The sequence below is a fragment of the Aspergillus steynii genome (genome assembly GCF_002849105.1).
Source record: "Aspergillus steynii IBT 23096 chromosome Unknown P170scaffold_2, whole genome shotgun sequence".
NCBI lineage: Eukaryota > Fungi > Ascomycota > Eurotiomycetes > Eurotiales > Aspergillaceae > Aspergillus > Aspergillus steynii.
This window is the reverse complement of record NW_020194399.1, coordinates 1,810,756-1,831,771: the sequence shown is the minus strand read 5'-3', so window position 1 is coordinate 1,831,771 and position 21,016 is coordinate 1,810,756. Positions and strand designations below refer to the sequence as shown.

At 53.8% G+C, this 21,016-nt stretch overlaps 8 protein-coding genes across 8 annotated transcripts; 5 read left to right on the top strand and 3 right to left on the bottom strand.

Annotated features, from left to right (window-relative positions):
- Nucleotides 1–3: 3 nt before the first annotated feature.
- On the top strand, nt 4–858 carry P170DRAFT_350288 (SDR family NAD(P)-dependent oxidoreductase; the record flags this gene model as incomplete). Its single annotated transcript, XM_024843790.1, has 2 exons — nt 4–114; nt 166–858. 2 exons carry the CDS (start codon nt 4–6, stop codon nt 856–858), a joined length of 804 nt encoding a protein of 267 aa, XP_024707244.1.
- A 237-nt stretch (nt 859–1,095) lies between these two features.
- P170DRAFT_444049 (WD40 repeat domain-containing protein) lies at nt 1,096–2,323 on the bottom strand (the record flags this gene model as incomplete). Its single annotated transcript, XM_024850601.1, has 4 exons — nt 1,096–1,118; nt 1,204–1,788; nt 1,868–2,203; nt 2,266–2,323. 4 exons carry the CDS (start codon nt 2,321–2,323, stop codon nt 1,096–1,098), a joined length of 1,002 nt encoding a protein of 333 aa, XP_024707243.1.
- Nucleotides 2,324–2,524: 201 nt separating this feature from the next.
- Nucleotides 2,525–4,575, bottom strand: aspC (septin CDC12). Its single transcript, XM_024846384.1, has 7 exons — nt 4,327–4,575; nt 4,240–4,253; nt 4,135–4,177; nt 3,915–4,077; nt 3,528–3,838; nt 2,957–3,465; nt 2,525–2,901 (listed from the first exon to the last, which is right to left on the bottom strand). Exons 1-7 carry the CDS (start codon nt 4,375–4,377, stop codon nt 2,832–2,834), a joined length of 1,161 nt encoding a protein of 386 aa, XP_024707242.1. The 5' UTR covers nt 4,378–4,575; the 3' UTR covers nt 2,525–2,831.
- Nucleotides 4,576–4,752: 177 nt separating this feature from the next.
- Nucleotides 4,753–7,931, top strand: P170DRAFT_401685 (snoRNA-binding rRNA-processing protein PWP2). Its single transcript, XM_024846383.1, has 5 exons — nt 4,753–4,786; nt 4,877–4,989; nt 5,055–5,550; nt 5,599–5,846; nt 5,905–7,931. Exons 1-5 carry the CDS (start codon nt 4,769–4,771, stop codon nt 7,730–7,732), a joined length of 2,703 nt encoding a protein of 900 aa, XP_024707241.1. The 5' UTR covers nt 4,753–4,768; the 3' UTR covers nt 7,733–7,931.
- Nucleotides 7,932–8,421: 490 nt separating this feature from the next.
- On the top strand, nt 8,422–10,204 carry P170DRAFT_453506 (cytochrome P450; the record flags this gene model as incomplete). The annotated part of the gene is made up of 6 exons (XM_024851365.1): nt 8,422–8,595; nt 8,655–8,780; nt 8,839–8,923; nt 8,997–9,065; nt 9,117–9,734; nt 9,795–10,204. The coding sequence occupies 6 exons, from the start codon at nt 8,422–8,424 to the stop codon at nt 10,202–10,204; spliced, it is 1,482 nt and encodes a 493-aa protein (XP_024707240.1).
- A 190-nt stretch (nt 10,205–10,394) lies between these two features.
- On the bottom strand, nt 10,395–11,762 carry P170DRAFT_401682 (uncharacterized protein). Its single transcript, XM_024846382.1, has 4 exons — nt 11,401–11,762; nt 11,226–11,303; nt 10,617–11,131; nt 10,395–10,549 (listed from the first exon to the last, which is right to left on the bottom strand). The coding sequence occupies exons 1-4, from the start codon at nt 11,723–11,725 to the stop codon at nt 10,502–10,504; spliced, it is 966 nt and encodes a 321-aa protein (XP_024707239.1). The 5' UTR covers nt 11,726–11,762; the 3' UTR covers nt 10,395–10,501.
- Nucleotides 11,763–16,787: 5,025 nt separating this feature from the next.
- Nucleotides 16,788–18,704, top strand: P170DRAFT_433836 (WD repeat RBAP46/RBAP48/MSI1 family protein). The gene is made up of 6 exons (XM_024848587.1): nt 16,788–16,971; nt 17,030–17,092; nt 17,154–17,259; nt 17,317–17,778; nt 17,840–18,325; nt 18,403–18,704. The coding sequence occupies exons 1-6, from the start codon at nt 16,953–16,955 to the stop codon at nt 18,575–18,577; spliced, it is 1,311 nt and encodes a 436-aa protein (XP_024707238.1). The 5' UTR covers nt 16,788–16,952; the 3' UTR covers nt 18,578–18,704.
- Nucleotides 18,705–18,999: 295 nt separating this feature from the next.
- P170DRAFT_377291 (GTP cyclohydrolase I) lies at nt 19,000–20,823 on the top strand. Its single transcript, XM_024845396.1, has 4 exons — nt 19,000–19,426; nt 19,486–19,619; nt 19,693–19,997; nt 20,051–20,823. Exons 1-4 carry the CDS (start codon nt 19,164–19,166, stop codon nt 20,351–20,353), a joined length of 1,005 nt encoding a protein of 334 aa, XP_024707237.1. The 5' UTR covers nt 19,000–19,163; the 3' UTR covers nt 20,354–20,823.
- The last annotated feature ends 193 nt before the right edge of the window (nt 20,824–21,016 follow it).

Genomic DNA, 21,016 nt, shown 5'->3' with positions numbered 1-21,016 from the left:
AGAATGGCCACCTCCAAGCCACAAACCCTGACAGGTAAAATCGCCATCGTGACCGGCGCGTCACGAGGCATCGGCGCAGGCATCGCTCTCGATCTGGCCCAACGAGGCGCCAAAGTAGATTCCCCATCCCCAGATGACCAACGCCCGTAACTAAACCAACGCCAGGTCGCCATCACATACACCTCCGACACCAGCACCGCTCAGGCCGCCTCCCTCGTCCACCAAATCAACTCCCTCCCCAACCACCAGTCCACCGCAGAATCGCCCTCCCCCGTCGCCATCAAAATCCAATCCGACCTGCGCGACCCATCCTCCGCCTCCACCATCATCCAAACCACCCTCGCCGCCTTCTCGACCCCCCACGTCGACATCCTCGTCAACAACGCCGCCGGCGACGTCAACGCCTCTCTCGCCGACATCTCCCTCCCGGACTACGCCTCCGTCTTCGACCTGAATGTCCGCGCGCCCCTCCTCCTCGCGCAGTCCGTCCTGCCCGTCCTGCGCCGCCCCGGCCGCATCGTGAACGTCGGCTCCGTCGGCTCGCGCTGCGGCTTCGCCGGCCTGTCGCTGTACTGTGCCTCGAAGGCCGCGCTGGAGGGGTTCACGCGCTGCTGGGCCGCGGAGCTGGGCGCGTCGGGCCATACCGTGAATGCGGTGAACCCCGGGCCCGTGAGGACCAGTCTGATTGACAATATCCCGCAGGATTTGGTCCAGATGCAGTTGAAGGCGACGCCTGTGGAGAATCGGATGGGCGAGGTCGAGGATGTCGTCCCCCTGGTGGCTTGGTTGGCTGGGGAGGAGAGTCGTTGGGTTACGGGGCAGGTGTTGTCGGTTAGTGGGGGTTGGGCGATGTATTGATCTGATGTATGATGTTAGGTTCATGAGAGCTGGCTTGTGTTGATTTCAATGGACGGGGATTTCGTGGAATGCCTTCGGTTGTAGATATGTACATGGTGGTGACTCCGGTATGTCTGTACTCAGCAGTGGTAAGGAGGGATATAATCATCGAACGTGTATTGGGTATCATATGCTAAAATAGATAAACTGGACTGGGACTCGGCGTGATCTCGTTGGTCGGACAATGGTAGATGTATATCACCGATATACCTTGACGGATCCTATTCCACAGTCAGCAGTCAGTAACCACCCCTCTGGCCGAGGCATGAATGAAAAACGCAGAGATAAAAAGAAGATGGAACATACCGTCCGAACACCCCCCGGCCCAGCATCCTCCCTTCTCATTCCACGCCACACAACTCACCACCCGGACTCCCTTCCCAGCCGGAACCGCCGCAACAACCTCGCCGCTCAGCACATCCCACGCAAACACACACGCCTCGGACGACTTATCCGTCTTGTCCGCCTCACTCCCACTCAGGACGACCGCGTCGCCCTTCGCAAACACCGACCGAATCCTCAGCTCGCTGTTCCGATACACTGCGCTCGACTTCTCCGCATCCCCGACCCCATCTCCAAACGCCTTCAACAACTTCCCATCCGCCCGATCCAGCATCCGTACGCGACTATCCAGCGTCGACGCCAACAGCGCGTTCCCGTCCGCCGAGCACCGCACGCTCGTCACCGGCTGTCCGAACACGTCCTCTGAAGTGCGGCCCATGCGGATGTCGTAGACGCGCGCCCGCCCGTCATAGCTGCCGCTGGCGATCGAGTACGTCGGCATGTGCACGTGCAGCGACGACACGGTGTCGCCCGCCTCTGGGAGGGTCTGGATCGGCTTGTGGTTGTTGGACCGCGCGTCCCAGAGGTTGATGGTGGTGTCGGCGCTTCCTGTTGGTATCAATCGCGGGGGGTTAGTTAGAGAGGCTGCTTGAATGCAGGTAGGTAGGTGGCTAGGTAGGTAACTCACCAGAAACAACCACCGAATCACCCTCGCCTGCAAACTGCACCGCCTCGACCCTGGCGCCGTGTCCGCTCCACCGTCTCGTCGTGCCGCCGTGCTCCACGTCCCAGAGGAAGACCTGGCGGTCGCCGCCGACGCTCGCGAACCGCGCGTTGTCCGATGCGACGGCGACGTCGAGCACCGAGTAGCCGTGCGCCTCGTATTTCTGGATCGGCGAGGTGGTTTCGGCGCCGGCGGTTGTGTTGCTGGGTAGGGCACGCGTCAGGTGGACGGCCCGGTCGGAGGACCCTGTGAGGATGTATGTGCCGGGATAGCTGGAGAAGGTCACGGCGTTGACGGGGCCTGGGAGGACGTCAGCGCTGGGCGGGTTGGATTATTGGGGATGGTGGATGGTGAGGTCTTGCCATTGTGTGTTTTGAGTGTGTGAGCGAGCTCGGTGGGAAATGATTTTATGGCGGTCATTGACCTCACGCTCGACGATCAATGGGTTTGGTAGGATGGGATATTCGGAGAGAATGAGATAACGATTCCCAGCGAAGATTATCGCCGAGTGGAGACCGCCTCACCGCCGAAGCATATTGACGCCCCTCACCGCCAAGATTTAAATCCAGGGATGCTCGATCTACTCCATGCGCTGTAAATAACAAAAGTAATTAAATCTGTATTGACATGCTACGGAGTACAAATGGGTTATTATCAAGGATGTAGACAGACCATCGCTAGCTTCCAGCAAGCAAATTGAAAGAACAGGGAAAGCTCCAGAAGGAATACGAGGCAGGACAGTTGCATCGGATGGTTTTCCCTGAGTACAAAATCCGAAAAAAAAAGAAAAAGAAAAAAAAGAATATAAGGAAAGGTGAAGAAAGGGGTAGTCAAATGTTAACAATATTAATCCAGGCGAATGCGCATTGCTCCTGCTTTTCCCACTGTCCCTGAGAAAGCCACTTGCAGTGTTCCAAAAGATATACCTTTAACGACGTCCATGGCTCCGGGTCGAGGAGCCTTGCAAGCCCTCGATCTCCTGCTCCAGCGATTTGATCCTGTATTCTGTCAGTAAGAGTTCGAATCCAGCAGGGTGGGAATGGAAAGACATACGCAGCGTGGGTGGCTTCCAGATCCTTGTTGAGTCTGTCTCTCTCGGAGATGAGCTTCTGCTCCCACTGTCTGAACCGCTGTTCCTCGACCTTGACCTGCTCGGTGAATCGCTTCCGCAGAGATTCCTCTTCCTCCTTGAACTTGGGGTTGTCCAGCTTCCGGGGACGAGCTTCGCCGAATTTCCGGGTCTCCATTTGCTGTGCACGGTAGGCCTCGTAGTGCTGTTCTTCGGTGGTGTGGATGAGATCCAGCATGTGGGTACGGATCAGAATCGACCGCAGCTTCTTGAAATCGCAGTGATCCTCGTTCTCGACTTCGGCAACACCCCAGGCATATTGACGGCCCTTCACAACCCGGTTGTCGCTGGTCTTAACGTCCTTCTCGGATCCGATCACGGCAAAAGGCATGGCGGCCACCAGGCTGCGGGCATGGGCGGCGGCGTGCTCATCGTCCTCCTCGACGGGAGGAGTGTAGATCTTGATGCCCTGGGCTTCAATTACAGCTTGCACCTACACCCGAATAGAAAGATTAGTCGGTTGTCATATGATACTCGGCGAGCCGGTCATCTTACTCTCTGCTTGTAACGGGCCAGGTCGGCAGGGCTGAGCGTGTCGGCCTTGGCAATGACGGGGATCAGGTTGACACGGGAGCTGAGGCGCTTCATGACTTCGATATCGAGGGGCTTCAGGGTGTGTCCGGTGGGTCGGATGAAGTACAAGCAAGCGTGGACACGCATATCGATCTTATCCGTGCGGCGGGGCTGCTGCTCCTGCAACATGTACGACTCATGCTGGTCGTCGAGGAACTCAATGATGGGCTGCCAAGAGTCGCGGTTGTTGACATAGTCACCGAATCCGGGGGTATCGATCACCGTGAGGCGGACTAGATCGAGGACGCACCAGCATTAGCGGGTCACTCCGATGAGGGGAAAGGGCTGGGCTAGGATTCAAGTATCAACCTTTGAAGAACTTCTCCTCCAGCTCTGCCTTGGTGATCTCGATCTCGACAGTTCGGTCAATCTGCTTCTGGTGGCGGCGCTTGTGGTCGGCGTAGTTCTTGATGGTGGTAGAGAACAAGGTGTTGATAAACGTGGTCTTTCCCAGTCCCGACTCTCCAGCAACCTAGTCTCGCAGTTCAGTATAGGAGGCGTGCGTATAGGAAGATTCGCTTCTACCCACCATAACAGTGAATGCCGCACCCCGTTTAGCGACGATCTTGTGTCTGCATAGCTCTAGTTAGGATCCGCCGCTCCGCTAGGTGGAGGAGGCCTCTCAACAACATACCGCTGGTTGGGGAGCTGTTGTCATGGTTCTAGTCAGTACTCCAGATTCCATTGGCTCGGCCAGTGCAAACACCGGGACACTACTTACGTTGGCAATCCCAATGGGGGATGCGGACGCCGTCTCTGTGGTGGAGGACATGATAGTCAAGGAGGGTTGATCGGGAAGTGAGAGGACGATAACAGGTCAATGGAAGAAACCGGCGAAGGGCAAGCGAGACGGATGGGAGAAAGGAAGCAAGCAAACGACAGGGCTGGCCGAGGAGTTAATTGAGACGGGGCCAACAGGAGAAAGGGAGACGGTTCAAGAAGATCGAAAACCGTTCGAGTTGGCAGTCGCTGCCCCTGAATTGCTGGAGAAAGCGAGCAAACACGGCAAACAAGCGAGCGTGACTTGCTCCGGGGTCGCCCTAAGCCAGATGCGGCTAGCGTGTCTCGGCCTCGGATTAACCCGCGGAGCTGCTCGTTTTGGGAATTCCGGACTCGAATATTTTTTGATATCGACTTCTGCAGCCATTGAGCAGTCGCCGACCATGAAGACCACTTTCAAGGTGCGTGAGATCCTCATGGGCTCTGCTGAACTTCTCGGATCCCATGCATGTCCCTCCAGATCCCGAAATCCCCCGCTGACCCTCCTCTAGTTCTCCAACCTTCTGGGGACGGTCTATCGCAAAGGAAATCTTCTTTTTACCTCCGATGGCACTACGCTGCTGTCGCCAGTCGGCAATCAGATCTCCGTCTTTGATCTAGTCCAGTATGTCTCGTCTTCCGGACATGCGGTGCTCCTGGAAGTCTCAAACTGACTGACCCCGCGCGCAGCAATGCCTCCTATACCCTCCCGTTTGCGCATCGTACCAATATCGACCGTCTTGATCTCACCCCGCAAGGCAGTCTTCTGCTCTCCGTTGACGAAAATGGCCGCGCAATCTTGACCAACTTCCGCCGCAGGACCGTCATCCATCACTTCTCCTTCAAAGGCCGAGTCTCCGCCCTCAAATTCTCGCCATCCGGCCGACATTTCGCCGTCGCAGTCGGGCGACGATTGCAGATTTGGCATACCCCGTCGGCGCCCGGTGCCGACAACAACGGCGAGATTGAATTTGCGCCGTTTGTTCTGCACCGTGAACTCACCAGTCATTTCGATGACATTCAAAATATCGAGTGGTCCAGCGACTCGCGCTTCCTGTTGACGGCCTCCAAGGATTTGACGGCCCGAGTATGGAGTATGGATCCGGAGGTCGGGTTTGAGCCCACGACGCTATCAGGCCATCGCCAGGGCGTCAAGGCGGCATACTTTACTGCGGACCAAGAAGCGGTAAGTTTATATGCTCGTTCTACGCCGATCCGCAGCTGACGTTGTCAGATCTACACGATCAGTCAAGACGGGGCCCTTTTCCGATGGGAATACGTCTCCAAGAAGGACCCGGATACGATGGAGGATATTGCTGAACCCCGCTGGAGGATTGTCAGGAAAGACTTCTTCATGCAGAACGACGCCAGAGTGAACTGCTCCACCTTCCACGCGCCGACGAATCTTCTGATCGTCGGTTTCTCAAACGGATTGTTCGGACTCTACGATTTGCCGGAATTCAACATGATCCATCAGCTAAGGTAATGCTCATTCCTTCTGTAGCTGCCTGGTCCCGAGCGAGACTGACGAAGAATACAGTGTATCCCAGAGCAACATCGATTACGTGACGGTCAACAAATCGGGCGAATGGCTTGCCTTTGGCTCCTCTAAGCACGGCCAATTGCTGGTGTGGGAATGGCAATCGGAGTCTTACATTTTGAAACAGCAGGGTCACCTGGACTCCATGAACTCGCTTGTCTACTCTCCCGATGGTCAGAAGATCGTGACTGCCAGCGATGATGGCAAGGTCAAGGTCTGGGATGTCAAATCAGGATTCTGTATCGTGACGTTTACCGAGCACACTAGTGCCGTGAGTGCCTGTCAATTCGCCAAGAAAGGAAGTGTACTGTTCACTGCGTCGCTGGATGGCTCTGTGAGGGCGTGGGATCTCATCCGGTACCGTAACTTCCGAACCTTTACTGCACCGTCTCGACTGTCCTTTTCCTCGCTGGCTGTCGACCCCAGCGGCGAAGTGATCTGCGCCGGCTCCCCCGATTCGTTTGATATCCATGTGTGGTCCGTACAGACAGGACAATTGCTCGACCAGCTGTCGGGCCATGAGGGGCCCGTGTCTGCCCTTGCATTCGCCTCTGATGGCAACCATCTGGTTAGCGGTAGCTGGGATCATACTGTTCGACTGTGGAGCATCTTCGGCAGGTCGCAGACTAGCGAGCCTTTGCAGCTCATGTCTGACGTCCTGAGTGTGGCCTTCCGACCTGATGGAAAGCAGGTAGCCGCCTCGACCCTCGACGGCCAGCTGACCTTCTGGTCGGTTGCGGATGCCGTGCAAGAAGGAGGCGTTGATGGACGCCGAGACGTATCTGGAGGGCGCAAGATGACTGACCGCCAGACGGCCGCCAACTCCGCCGGGAACAAGTCCTTCGGCTGCATCACCTATAGTGCGGATGGCAGCTGTGTTTTGGCTGCAGGCAACAGCAAGTACATCTGTCTGTACGATGTGACTACAGGATCGATGGTGAAGAAATACACCGTCTCCGTCAACACCTCGCTGGATGGCACCCAGGAGATCCTCAACAGCCGCGACCTGACCGAAGCTGGCGCTCGCGGCCTCATCGACGAAACTGGCGAAGCGTCGGACCACGAGACTCGCGTTGATCGCAGCCTGCCCGGCGCCAAACGTGGTGATGCCGGCTCTCGAACCACCCGGCCCGAAGTTCGTGTCACCTCGGTCGATTTCTCTCCCGCCGGACGCGCGTTTTGTGCCGCTTCCACCGAAGGACTTCTCATTTATAGCTTGGACACAGAAGTCGTCTTCGACCCGTTCGACCTCGACATCGACATCACCCCGTCTAACATCCTCGCCACACTGGAAGAAGCCAAGAAGGCCCGCGCGGCGGGAACGACGGACGATGACAATACTTTCTTGAAGGCGTTGATTATGGCTTTCCGGCTGAACGAAGCCAAGCTCATCCGCGCAGTGCACGAAGGAATTCCTCCCGCCGACGTTGCCCTGGTCGTCCGCGCCATTCCCACGGTCTATCTCCCACGCCTTCTTCGGTTTGTAGCCCACGCTGCCGAGGAGACCCCTCACCTGGAATTCAACTTGCTGTGGATCGAATCTCTTTTGGGTAGCCACGGACGCTACTTCAAGGACAACTCGGGCACCTTCGCAACGGAATTCCGTGCGGTGCAGCGGGCCCTCGACGACATTCGGGAGAACTTGAAGCGATTGGCGGAGAAGAACGTCTATGACCTTAACTATCTCCTTTCGACGCCGGCGCTTGCGAACAAGAAGCAAAAGACGGCGGCAGACATGATGGCCCTCGAGGACGACGAAGTCGTCACCTCAGCTGCCGAGGACCCGACGGCAGAGGATGGGGAAGCCGAATGGATTGGGCTGGAATGATTGACTGGACTGCAGGTCTGGCTTGTACTTATATCCCTCATGTTTGATCTCTTCCCAGTCACTGGCACCGTTGCATTTGCGTTTGGCGTTTATTTGTGGAATGATATACCTGGAAAGATAAAAGGAGGCAGCCCAAAAGTCTGTTTTGTTTACTTTTTGTGATAGAGAAGCACACCGCATCACTTTTTCTATATTCTTTCTCATGCTCATTTTCTCCCCCTCCTTTCTCTATTCTTTTTCTCTTTGTTCTGTGCATTGCGTAATCTCAGCCTCGGTTGCACCCACTAAGCCCCCTGCCTCTCCCAATTCTGATATTCACTAACGTTTGCAGCGTCACCCCCTGTCACAGATCCAATCTCTTTATCGCCACAAGCCGTTAAGTCCAGTCAACCTCGGCCTCTACTGGGAGCTTCCCACCAAAGAGAGTGCAGGAGGCGGAGAATACGCGGGAGGTTCCTCTTCACTGGGAGCTCCGATTCGGCTTCGAAGTCCTGCATCGGAGGCATCCTGTGGCTATAAAGGCTTCGTTTCTCACACCTCTCAGCTTCCTCCCTTTCTTCCTTCTTCAACCACCTTGAACCCTTCCTTCGTATTCATTTCTTCTCGTCTAACTCCCATTCTCTCTATCTATTCTCTTCCTCACAACCTTCACGATGTTCTCTGCCATGGATTGGCTGGTTGATAAAACCATGTGGCCGGCCTACTTGGTCGCCTGCTTGGTTTTCTATCTCAGCGTCCGTCCCTACAGCAAGTCCTACCTCGATGTGCCCACCGTCAAGTTCAACAGGTTCCTCCCCAACTTCTTCAATCGTCTTCTGTTCTTCATCGACGCTCCGGCTATGGTCCAGTATGGTTACACTCACGTATGTTCCCTCTTCTAATTGACTGCATTAGCTTTCGACTGTACTGACAGTATCTACAGTTTGCGGGCAAGCCGTTCCAGATTCTGAAGCCTGATGGTGACTTGATCATTCTCCCTGATCGTTACATGGATGAAATCAAAGTTCTGCCTCCCAACCGGATCAGCCTGCTTCATGCCCAGCATCGGGTTAGTTCATGAAATTTCCCTTGCCATGCACTTCTGCTAAACTGACTTCTTTCTATAGAACGTTCTCGGCGAATATATCAACATTCTCCTGGACAGCCAGCTCCCTGCCTTCACGGTCGCCAAGAAGCTGACTCCTGCTCTGAGTATGTATACTTGCTACTTTAGACCTTTGGTTCAATCTTCTGAAGTCCCTTTGCTGACTCCTTCTAATTCCAGACCGTATTGTTCCTCGCACCATCGATGAGTTGAAGAATGCGTTCCCTACTGTGATTCCTGAGTGCAAAGGTATGATGCTCCTACAGGAACAATCATTCATTCTTAGCTAACAAGCCATAGATCGCTGGGTGCCTGTGGGTATCTACGACATGATCCTGTCTCTCATGAGCCGCACCACTTCTCGTATCATCGTTGGTGACGATTTGTGCCGTGATGAGAGCTGGTTGAACTTGCTTATCCGCTACACGAACAACGTTGGCATCACTATCTTCTTGCTTCGTCCCTTCCCCAAGGTCGTTCGTCCCCTGATTGCCAGGTGGTTGCCGAGCGTTCGCAAGCTGGCTGAGCAGTTGGAATATGCCACTAACAAGCTCTTTGTTCCCATGATCAACGCTCGTCGTATCGCAGAGAAGACCGATCCTAACTACGAGAAGCCTGATGACTTCGTTCAGTGGATGATGGACGCGGCTGACAACGATTACGACAAGAGGCCCGAGGTTCTTTCGCAGGGTATCATGACTATTGTGGCTTTGGCCGTGGTTCACACCAGCACCATGCTGACTACCCATGCCATCTATGACCTGATCCTCATGCCTGATGTCCTCGAGACTTTGCGTCAAGAGATCCCGGAGACTCTCAAGGACGGCTGGGAAAATACCACCCAGGCTCAGCTCCTCTCTCAGCGCCGTATGGATAGTTTCTTGCGCGAGTCTCATCGCTTCAACCCCACCTCTGAAGGTACTGTCTCTCACTTTACCCTGCCCTCTTTCCTCTCACTCTTACTAACCACCTCTCCAGTGACCGCTCAACGTATCGTTCTTGAAGAGCTTGTTCTCTCCGATGGTTTTGTGCTCCCCAAGGGCTCGCACATCTGCTTCCCCTCTGGTCCCATGTCGCGTGATTCCGATATCATCGATGACGCTGATACCTTCGACCCCTGGCGCTGGAGCAAAGATGTTGAGACCCCCAACTACCTGGTCACTATCGGTCGCACCAACATGCACTTCGGCTACGGTCGCCAGGCTTGTCCCGGCCGCTTCTACGCCACCAATACCATCAAGGCCATCCTTAGTCGTTTCCTCATGGAATACGACTTCAAATTCGAGAGTGGTTCCAAGCGTCGTCCCTCCAACGTGACCAATGGTGATCACATCATGCCCAACATGAAGACTCGCATTTTGATCAAGGAGCGTGGTGTGAAGATCTGATTGCCTCTTTGAGTGATCTGATTGTTTGATCATCCTCGTACCTGAGTCTTGTTTGGCTCCACCTTTTTTCTTTTTCCTTTGTTGATGACCTGTAATGCCTAGACGTGCAGAGTCCTACTTGTTCCTGTCCTGTCCTGACTACCTAGGTAGAATATGTGACTGAATGAAATTCTATTTGAATTGATCTATTCTTTCTTCTGTAGCGTAGCGAGTATTTACTCCCCTCACCCTCTCACTTTCTTCTCACTTTCCCTTCATCTCCCCTTCATCTTCCCCTTTCGTATACCTAAATCTAGATCATAGAATAGCCACCGCATTAGGCGGACTCGCGACTCCACCAGGTACCTGTACATTAATCTGTCAGCAAAAATCTATGACCCCAATCTAAGGTGTATAGTAGAGGAAGGTTCACCTTAAGCGGCACACTCGACAAGAAGAACGACCAACGACCTTTCTCCCTACAATACCGTGCCAACTCCTCGAGATCGAAGTACTCTCCAATCGGCATCCCCCAGCCCGCCAGACACCACTGATGCAGCGTAAAGTTGAGCGGCGCATTCGCGTGCAGAATCGGCGAGGGCTCGAAACTCGGCGAGTCGCTGGCGATCGCGGCGAACTGGTTCTCCCACAGCCAGCGCAGCGTGGTCTCGCCGTTCTCGACGCCGCAGAAGTCGGCCGTCTCGCGCTGCGCGAGGGCCGTTTCTTCGTCCGCCGAGAGTGCGTCGTACGCGGCTGTGAACCCCGTGCGGATGAAGAGGATGTCGCCCGGACGGGTCTGGATGTTCGTCTCTTGGATGATCTGTTGCAGGGCGGAGAGTGGGATCGTGCTGGTGGTGAACGGTGTGAGAGGGATGGAGTGCTGGGCTGCCCAGGTGGCGTAATCGATGAGGATGCCGCGGCCGACGATGCCGCCTTTTTGGACCCAGGCTGTTTATTTCCTTCTGTCAATGGTGTGTTCTTGGGGATTGTCTTTGGCGGGGGCGGTTCAAGGCGTGGAAGGCCGATGGGAAGAAGAGCTTACAATCTATACCAATGACCGGCGAAGTCTGTAGGTCCTCTAGTTTGTTACCATTGAAGTAGCACTGGTGTTTTTGATTGCCTACAGTCCGTTGGCCAATTAGTGAGTGATATGACTTCAATTGAACCCTCCCAGGGCCTTTCATCATCTATAAGTCCCCGAAACCGTGGAAGCTCACCGTAGTGTCGGAACCCATCCCACTGGCTACTCGTCTGAGTATTAAATATCAAAACATCATCGTTGACGCTTCTCGGGGCCCTGTTCACAAACTCCCTTGCAAACGCCTTGCGCCCGAAACTCGGGCTCTTGATGCGATCCAGTGGCAGGTCCAGCGAGAAGCGCACCCCGTCGCGAACCTCCTCCGCAGCGGCACGTCGGACGGTCTCCGGCGTCAGCAGGTTGAGCATGCCGAGGTCGTTGTCGCGGCCGAAGAGACCCCATGCGTTTCCCGGAGGCCCGGCGGGGTCAAGAGTGAGGTTGTCGAAGCTAGGAATTTGCGGCATTGTGGTCGATTGGAATGAACATGTGTGTATACAAGTGTAGGCACAGAAGAAGGGAGAGGGGAATTGCGGGGGAAGTTGGAATTACGGGGAAGGCGTTTTATACTGCGGGAAAGCAAGAGAGCGGATATTTATCCGACTGCCGGGAAGGAAGATCTGCCAAAGTCTGCGTAGTACGTAGTATATACATCCATACATCCCCTAGATCACTCCAAACGGCTGTATACGCCTCGTCTCATGCGAACCCTCGTTGTTGCCTCCTCTTCACGAATCCTGTCCGACGACAGCAGCCGCACCTCGTCCACGTCCTCGATATCCTCGCTCCGATCCTCCTCTTCCTCGTCCTCGTCCTCCACGACCGCCTCGAGGGGGTGGCACCTGCGAATAGTTCTGAGGCCGGAAGTTCGGGTTGTTTCGGACGACGCCGGCTTCCGGATCAGGGTCCACTGCAGTGTATCCTCCGCGTGCGCGATTCGCACCTCCACGGTTGCCTCGGCCGCCATTGGGTCCGCCCCGGCCTCTGCCCCCACGATTCGAGCCGTTTTCTGCCTCAACGATATGAGGTCGGAAAGGTAAGCTGGTCTGTGATCCCACTCCGTTGGAGGCGCCACGTCCGCCGCGTCCGCGAGCGGGCGACCCCGATACAGCACCGCGGTAGGAGTGGCTCAATGGCGCCGGCGCTGGTGCCTCGGTCAGCTGCCCTCCGAGTCTAGAAGCACCGCCAACCGTCAAAGGCGTGGGTTGGGTTTGCTGCTGCTGGTTGGAAGCCGCTCGGGTACTGGCAAGCAATTGGCGGTACGAGATGTTCAAGACCGAGGAGGCCAGCACGGTTTGACCACGGAAGGGGGAACAGCGATCGCCGAGCGTCGTGCCACTCATGAAAGACACATCGAACACGACGTCGAGCAGGACGGCCCGCGACGTCCGTGTGAGTCCGACAACCGTGCCTCGCGTGGCGATAGGCACCTTGCCGGAATCCTGCGCGTAAACCACGCGGTCACCCAGCTTGAACGTCTGGTTACCCAAGCGTTGCTCAACGTCGGAGGGGCGAAGGAGAGCGCTGCGGGGAACACCCTTGAGCTTCTTGACCGTCATCTGGCCTTGAGTGACGCCGATCTGGTCCGCATCCTGCTCGATCACCTTCACAACATCCGAATCAAGCTGCTCGGCTTCCAGAGGCACTCTCTCGAAGTTCTTGGCTTCCATCGACTTGAGCCAGTCACGAATCTCCTTCATTTTCAGAGGGGCAACGTCCTCGGGATAGAAATCCGTGGGCTTGTACCGGTCGTTTTGGGGGTTGCGCTGAATTCCCGCGATGAATTCGGGGAAGTTGATCATGTACTGCTGGAGCAATTCGACGGCTTTGGGGCTGAATTCCCAGCCAGAATCGCCCCGCCGAGAGTATCCAAGAACCTTTTGTTTGCGCGCCTCAAACTTCAAATTGAGACCGAGGTTCACGCGCTGGCCTTCGATGTCCACCGAGAACGAAGAGGTGATCTTGGCCAGCACCAAGGGGTTCAACCGAAGGCTGCGGGCAATGGCGTATGATGGCATGTAAGGGCAGAGCCTCTCGGCGTCTCTGGCACGCTCCCGTCCAAATTCTGGATCCCGGCCCCTCACGGACGCCAGCAATCCATTCACTTTGCCTTGCTCGTGTCCAGTCACATGGACTGGCCGTCCGTAATTGAAGTCTCCAAGGAAGAATGCTCGAGATCCTTCGGGAAACTCTTGTTCAATAGGCAGGGCCTCCCGCTCGATAAAACGCTCGTCGGGGTTCGTGACATCGTCGACGATCAATTGGAGTGCATAGTCGGTCTCCTGGCCCGGGATGTCCACAAATTCCTTGATAGTGGATCCTTCGTCGGTTTTGATCAATCCCTTGAGAGGCTGCACATGCACCATGGCTTCAACAGGACCGATGATGGTGCCAAGACCCCGACTATAGCTTCCTTCGATCTTTTCTGCCTTCTTCTTCCACTGGTTGATCTGAACATCGGTATGAGGAATAGAAGCGACATGCTGCTCACCCTCGGGCAAGATGTAATCAAACAGCTCATCCGAGACACGAACGACATAAGCTTCCTGCAGGAACGGGTAGTTTACGTAGACTCGTTTTCCAAGCTTGGTCTTAGCCAGCTCGGTACTTGATCGGCTTCCTGGGTCAAGAATCGTGATGACCATGCTTTCGTTGCGGCTTTCCTGTTGGAAAACGCACACTCCGTGGAAGCCCAGCTGGCCAACATGGGGCAAGTATTTCAAACTCGGGAAGCCTGCTAATGCCGACGATCCAAGCTGCACTCCATCGACCAATCCAATGTACGGCTCCAGGCCGTCCATGGTAGGCAAGTCAAAAATGTTCTCGATGCAATGGCAGCTAGGGATATCCGGGAAGATACCCGGAAGCGATGATGGGTAAGGGTATTGCACATCTGGCGAGTAAGTGAACTTCAGACTGGCACCAAATCCATTGCGTGCTTTTTCGTCGGGGGTCAACAGGTGTTCCTTCGTTTTCAGCGCGTCCAGCAGACGGTCTTGATCGATGAAAGGGATTTTGACCACAGCTTCCCACTCCATCTTTTTACCATTCATATCCAATTCAAAATCACGGGGGTAGAAGTCAATGATTGGTGACTCCTCCGATGTCATCAGCTCCCAATACGCTTTGGGCACGGTCTTCTTACTACGGTCAGGCAAAACACCCATAAGCTGCTCGTAAGGCTTGAACGGTCGACCGAGCTTGAAGTTCGTATCAGCCTTCAGTCCGTTTTTCACGTCTATAAAGCCCAGAATTAGCACCTTGGGTACACAGTGCGGGCTTGTCCCACCCCGAGGGAAAGACTGAAAGAATAAAGAACTCACCTGAAATCATTGGGGCATAATGATATCCGAAGAACCACGGCCAAGACGCAATGCCCCGGTAGTAATAGTACAGAACCCATTGAAGACCTTGCACGTAGTTCTCCGTGAGCTTTCTCATTTCTTCCTGGTTCTCCAGACCCCATCCGAATTTCGTCACATAGTATTTGTCTTTCCACTCCTGGAACTTCTCTTCGTATTTCTTCTCGGCTGCTTGCTGAGCCTCCTCGGGGGAGAGCTCCTGAACTTTGGCGTTATCATACTTGCGAATGATGCGCTGAACGGCCATCGAAGCTTCTTCGTCTTCTTCTTCACTGTCATCATCATCTTTGGCGGGAAGTTGTACTCTGATGAATCGTTCTCCATGGTCGTCGGAAATAGTGGTCCAAGGGAGTCGCAGATCATCTGAAAGCTGCTCAATGAATTTGCGGTCGCGGGCTGGTAGCGTAGGAGGGAAGTCAAGCGGTTTCGTGTCTGCTGCCTTTTCAGGTCGGTTCAGAACGTACTTCTTGACATCCCTAAACAAATTTTTCTGGGCCGGTGTGATGGCAAGGCCCTTGGGCTTCTCTTGAAGCTCTGCGTTTTCGGCGCCATTCTTCTTGGCCCGAATCCATTGTGCATCCGAGTATTCGGCCTCGAAAAAGCGAAATTCCACATCGCTTAGGCCATCCAGAAGAACTCCCAGTCGTTCCATGTTAATTACACCTCCTTCGTTGATGTAACCACCCATCTTCGGCAGGATCTCCTTGTAAATCTTGAACATCAATGCCAATGCGCCCTCATTAATATGCAAATTAGGCAGGTTAGGAAGAAAATCATTTCCCACAAAGAATGCCATCAGAATAAAGTCGTCGATAACTCGCTCCATGTCAAAAGGGAAAGCCAAGGCACCCTCTTTCTCCAGCTCTTGAAACTCCAACTCCAAATACTCTCGCACCAGAGATAAATGCAAAAGGAAGAAATTTTGATGCTCCAGTTCCTTGGGCTTCTTCTGGACCTGGCGTCCAAAAGTGACCTCCTCACGAAGCAGGCAAAAATGAGGGTCGTGACTCAGAAGGCCCAACATGATAAGGTCCGCATCAAGACCGTAAAGACAGTGGCGAATATTTGGATCATAATCGGGCTGTGCTTTCGCATGCCGGATGTATTCCATGATCTTGTGTTCTCCTTCTCCCGGTGTTTCGTGGCCCGAAAGCACGATCTCAACGCCTTGCCAATCTTTGTCCTCCGAGATCTTCTTGTTGATGAAATACTTTAGTTGTTGGGTCAATTTCGCCATGAACTCCGTTCCCGGTGTAATACAATTACTGTCGAACGGGTCTTCCTTGGGCATCTCAATGCCCTGGCTGATGGCCTTGTCCTTCGCTACCTCAGCGTCCAAAGCGGTCCGGAATCGTCGTGCGCGTTGCTGGTTCATTTTGGCGCGAGGAGCGACACCGTCCACCGCCATGAAGAAAAGCTTCTTCGGTTTGATTTTTCCATACAAATGCTCGATGTAGTTGAATATCGCAATGAACATTTTATCTTCTGTCATGCGGAAAGTCGGAGAGTCACTGTCTTTGTGTGTACAATTGTGGATAATACCGTTCATGTCAAGGTACAGATTGTCGAATTCGGGTATCCGGTTCTCTGCGATCAGTATCGAGATGGCCGGATACCGCTCGCTCAGCCAGCGGAAGAATTTAGGAACACCCATAGTGATAGGATGAAAAGTATAAACTATCGATTACCGTACTGTCGAAACAAAATATTCAATCGGCGGATACGTCGTTCGTCGTTGCGATGGTCGTCGAAGTCGTCAGAATCTTTGAAAGAAGAACCCAAGCTCCGAAGGCAAGATAGTGATGCGGTCGTAGACAGAAGGGAATGACTGCTAATGCTCAAAGTACGGTCCCAAGCGGAACGCAGAAGAGAAAGAAACAATCCAAGTAATAATAGAAAAACCTAAACGGGAGGCAACGAGGCCTTATTAATTCGTGAGGGAGAGTGACTGTTTCCAGAGGGAAGAGGGAGAGGGTAAATGGTGGAGGTACGACGAGGGACTCGAGGTCTTCCCGGCTCTGACTAAGTCGAATTAGCTCTGACAGCCTGAGGCCGTCGGGGCGAGTGACGCTGCCAAGTCTGCCGGTCCCGAAGAGGACTAGCCCGCGCTGGGCGGTCATTAACGCGCTGCCGGCAGGAAAGTCGCGTTTCTGCGCAGAGCTCGACCGCAGCTCAGACTCCTGCCACCCTTTCGTTGGACTTGCTCACAGGCTCTGCTTGTAACACACCCGGTGTTACTCCCTTATATCTGGTGACCTGATCTTCCCAATTGCCGACATTATTAGCACTTTGACTTTGGTTCCCTCAATCGGCATCTACCCCCTAAAGCACCATGGAGCCCTATGAGGATGGTGCGGTCCCCAAGCCCATTTGTTGCGCGAGCATCCCACTGACCTTCTCGAACCCTAGGTTTTATTGAGGAGCAGGAGGAACAGGAAGAGGAGCGCACTGAGGAGAAGATCGTCAATGAAGGTATTGCCCTGGTCTACCCTACCGGTGATCGAATGTGGGTGCTAAGAAATATCAAAATTAGAATACAAAACATGGAAGAAGAATGCGCCGTTCTTGTATGATATGATTCTCAGCACAGCTCTGGAGTGGCCTACTCTCACGACACAATGGCTACCCGACAAGCAAGAGTATGCGCTTTCTTTCTTTTCCTTCGAGTGTGCTCTCCAAATCTGACATGGACCCAGAGTGCCCGATAAACCGTATTCTACGCACCGCCTGTTGATTGGTACACATACATCGAGCGATGCGCAAAACTACCTGCAGGTTGCTCATGTGCAGCTCCCTAACCCGACCACCCCGAATCCGGATGACTATGATGAGGAACGCGGAGAGATCGGTGGCTACGGTGGTAGCTCTAAGAAAGCACCCATGGAAATTAAGTTTAACATCGTCCAAAAGATTGACCACAAGGGCGAGGTCAACAAAGCCCGCTATCAACCACAAAACCCTAATGTGATCGCGACCATGTGCACCGATGGGAGGGTCATGATCTGGGATCGCTCAAAACATCCCAGTCTGCCTACCGGGACCGTGAATCCCCAGATGGAGCTTTTAGGTCACACAAAAGAGGGCTTTGGTCTAAGCTGGAGCCCTCATGCTACAGGACACCTCGTCACGGGTAGTGAAGACAAGACTGTCCGTCTTTGGTAAGCCCGAAAAAAGGTCCCCCAACTCAACCCCGAGACCCGATATTGACCAGTATCAAAGGGACTTGACGACGTTCACGAAGGGCAACAAGGCGCTTAAGCCTTCTCGCACCTACACCCACCATTCCTCCATTGTCAATGACGTTCAGTATCATCCCCTGCACTCCTCGCTTATCGGAACAGTCTCCGACGATATCACCCTTCAAATTCTTGACATCCGAGAGGCGGAGACGACCCGGGCGGCCGCGTCGGCCGAAGGCCAGCACCGTGATGCGATCAATGCCGTCGCTTTTAACCCTGCTGCGGAAACGGTCCTTGCAACGGGCTCGGCTGATAAAACGATTGGTCTCTGGGATCTGCGTAACCTCAAGACCAAGCTTCACGCTCTTGAATGCCACAATGACTCGGTCACTTCGATCTCTTGGCATCCGTTTGAGGAGGCCGTTTTGGCTAGTGCGAGTTACGACCGGAAGATCATGTTCTGGGATCTTAGCCGAGCGGGCGAGGAGCAAACCCCTGACGATGCACAGGATGGACCACCCGAGCTGTATGTGATCTTCCTTATCTCACTCCCTTGACTGGTTTCGGGACCTTCATAATAGATTACTAACTCATTTTGTCCAGGCTCTTCATGCACGGCGGACACACCAACCGGATCTCCGACTTCAGCTGGAACCTCAACGACCCATGGGCTCTTTGCTCTGCTGCCGAAGACAACCTGCTACAGGTCTGGAAGGTTTCTGATGCGATCGTGGGCAAGGACTTGGAGGATGTTCCGACTGAGGAAATTGAGCCTTGATTAGTGAATGCGGATGCTTTTTCAAAATGTTTTTGATAGGTAACTATCGGCTCGAGGTCTTGTGTATTAATGTGTTACCAACTAGTAGCTACAACAAGGGTGAAAATATCAGAAAACATTATACGAGTGCTTGGTTTGCTTTTCCCGTGCCCGCTATTTGCCCGGCGGCCCGGTGCTCACGCGTAAGCAGAACATGCAAGAGTGATTGGATATGGATGGATTCCACTCCAACGGGCGATTGACGGAAGGGGCGACGACCGTTCGGGCAGATGGCCGATGATTGGCCTCCCATGCGGGCGGTGAGGCACAGGTGAGCTCCGAATCGGCGCGGGCGGGGGCCAATCAGCGGCGACGCAGATGGTCTAAACCTCAGGCCCTCAGGCTCGCCGGGGACTTTTTTTTTTCTTTGGATGTCATCCATCGTTGTTTCTCACGCGCATCTGATGGCTATGTCTCGTACGCTGCGATTGACTTCTTCTTAAACCGTTAGAATTTCTGCCCCCATCGAACTTTTGTTTCAGTATCCACTCCCTTCCTTCCTTCTCTCTCCAAATCACATCTCATCTCGTCTTTACACGTCCCCACCATGGGTTCCGGATCCCCTCCCCCCACGGGCCCCAAGCCGAAATCTGCGATTCCATCCCGTTTGTTGAACGGCGGATCGCCTCTTCAACCCTCCCTTCGCTCTCGAGACGCTCGCGAGCGCGAAAGCCTGAACTCCTCCATCATGTCCTCTTTTGCCCCGCGCATCCCGGTAGAGTTTGACTCGTCCGAGTCCAGCGCAACGCATGCCGGGGGTGAGTCAGCGGATCGCTCTGATGCCCAGGTCGGTAGACCGGCTGCGGCGAAGTAAGCTGTCTTTGCAATGCTTTCGGGCGAACAATGCGCTGACCTGGAGGAAATGGCAGACCGGATCTGAACGACCCTGCTCGAGACCCTAGAGATGAAGTCGCTCCGTTGACCTCGCCGGCAACTGTGAGCCGCCCGGATAGCCCTTACACGCAGTTTCCTCCGATTGATTTCGACGGACTGAGCTGGCCCTGTAAGTAGCGGATGGTCGACCCGATCCATGGCTTGTGCTGTTCTTTCCATCTAACACGGTCATGTCCGAACAGGTCCCGGCACGAGAGCGCGGTTGGAGTCGTCCCCGGAACAAGAGAAAGAACGGGTGCAGAAGCTGGCGGGAGCCGTGAAAACAATACTGGAATGCGTTGGAGAGGACCCCGACAGAGAAGGATTGCGGGAAACCCCCGAACGATATGCCAAGGCCATGCTCTTCTTCACTAAAGGTTACGAAGAGAACGTGCGAGACCTCATGAACGGCGCCGTGTTCCATGAGGACCATGACGAGTTGGTCATTGTCAAGGACATCGAAGTCTTCTCCCTATGTGAACATCATATGGTCCCATTTACCGGGAAGGTAAGAGCGCACTCTTTCGAACCTAGAATTTCTCACTAATTACACCTGAGCAGATGCATATCGGATACATTCCGGACCGTCGGGTACTTGGTCTTTCCAAGCTGGCTCGTCTAGCAGAGATGTTCTCTCGCAGGCTCCAGGTCCAGGAGCGGTTGACGAAACAAGTCGCTTTGGCGATCTCGGAAGTTCTCAAGCCGCTCGGCGTCGGGGTCGTCATGGAATCGTCGCATCTTTGCATGGTGATGCGTGGTGTCCAGAAGACGAGCAGCACAACCACCACAAGCTGCATGCTTGGATGCATGCGGTCGAGTGCAAAGACTCGCGAAGAGTTTTTGACTCTCCTTCATCGGAAATAACCGTCTCCTTACCCTGTCTGCGATAAAATACTTGTTACCCCGTTTTAACATTGGCTGGTATTAATGAGTTTCACGGAGTTTTGGTGGTGCACCTTTCAACAGGTTTCTTGGGTCTGGCATTTTGTTCTATCTTATGCCATGTGCTTGGAAGATCTCCTTGGCCGATGATGTTCACGACGCATAATTCTTTTTTCTTTTCTTTTCTTTTTCACCTTGTTAAGGACTCCTTATACACATCTTTGATTCTGCATGATACTTTCGAATTTGGAGGACACATTCCCCTCTTGGAACGACGACGACCAAAAGAATTCTTCAACAACTATATCATGGGTGGTTCAACACCTGAATAACCGTCATGAAATTGCGACCAAGCTTGGCCCTTGAGTCTATTTTTTTATAACTAGAAAGACAGCATCTTTTTTCATAGCTGCAAACATTACAAAGAACAAACCATCAATTCATCTGTTTTGAATGCATTATAGATGTTGCCAGTATTTTACAAAAAATTGAAAAGAAGTTAGATAGAAGACGGAAAAAAGCAGAGACAGGCGAAGGTAGACGTAGGTACCTGGGCAAGCTCAGTACAAAATCACCAGCAGATATTCCTTCTACCATGTCATAAGGGGCTCTCTCTGACACGTTTTACCAGACCAATCCATGGTT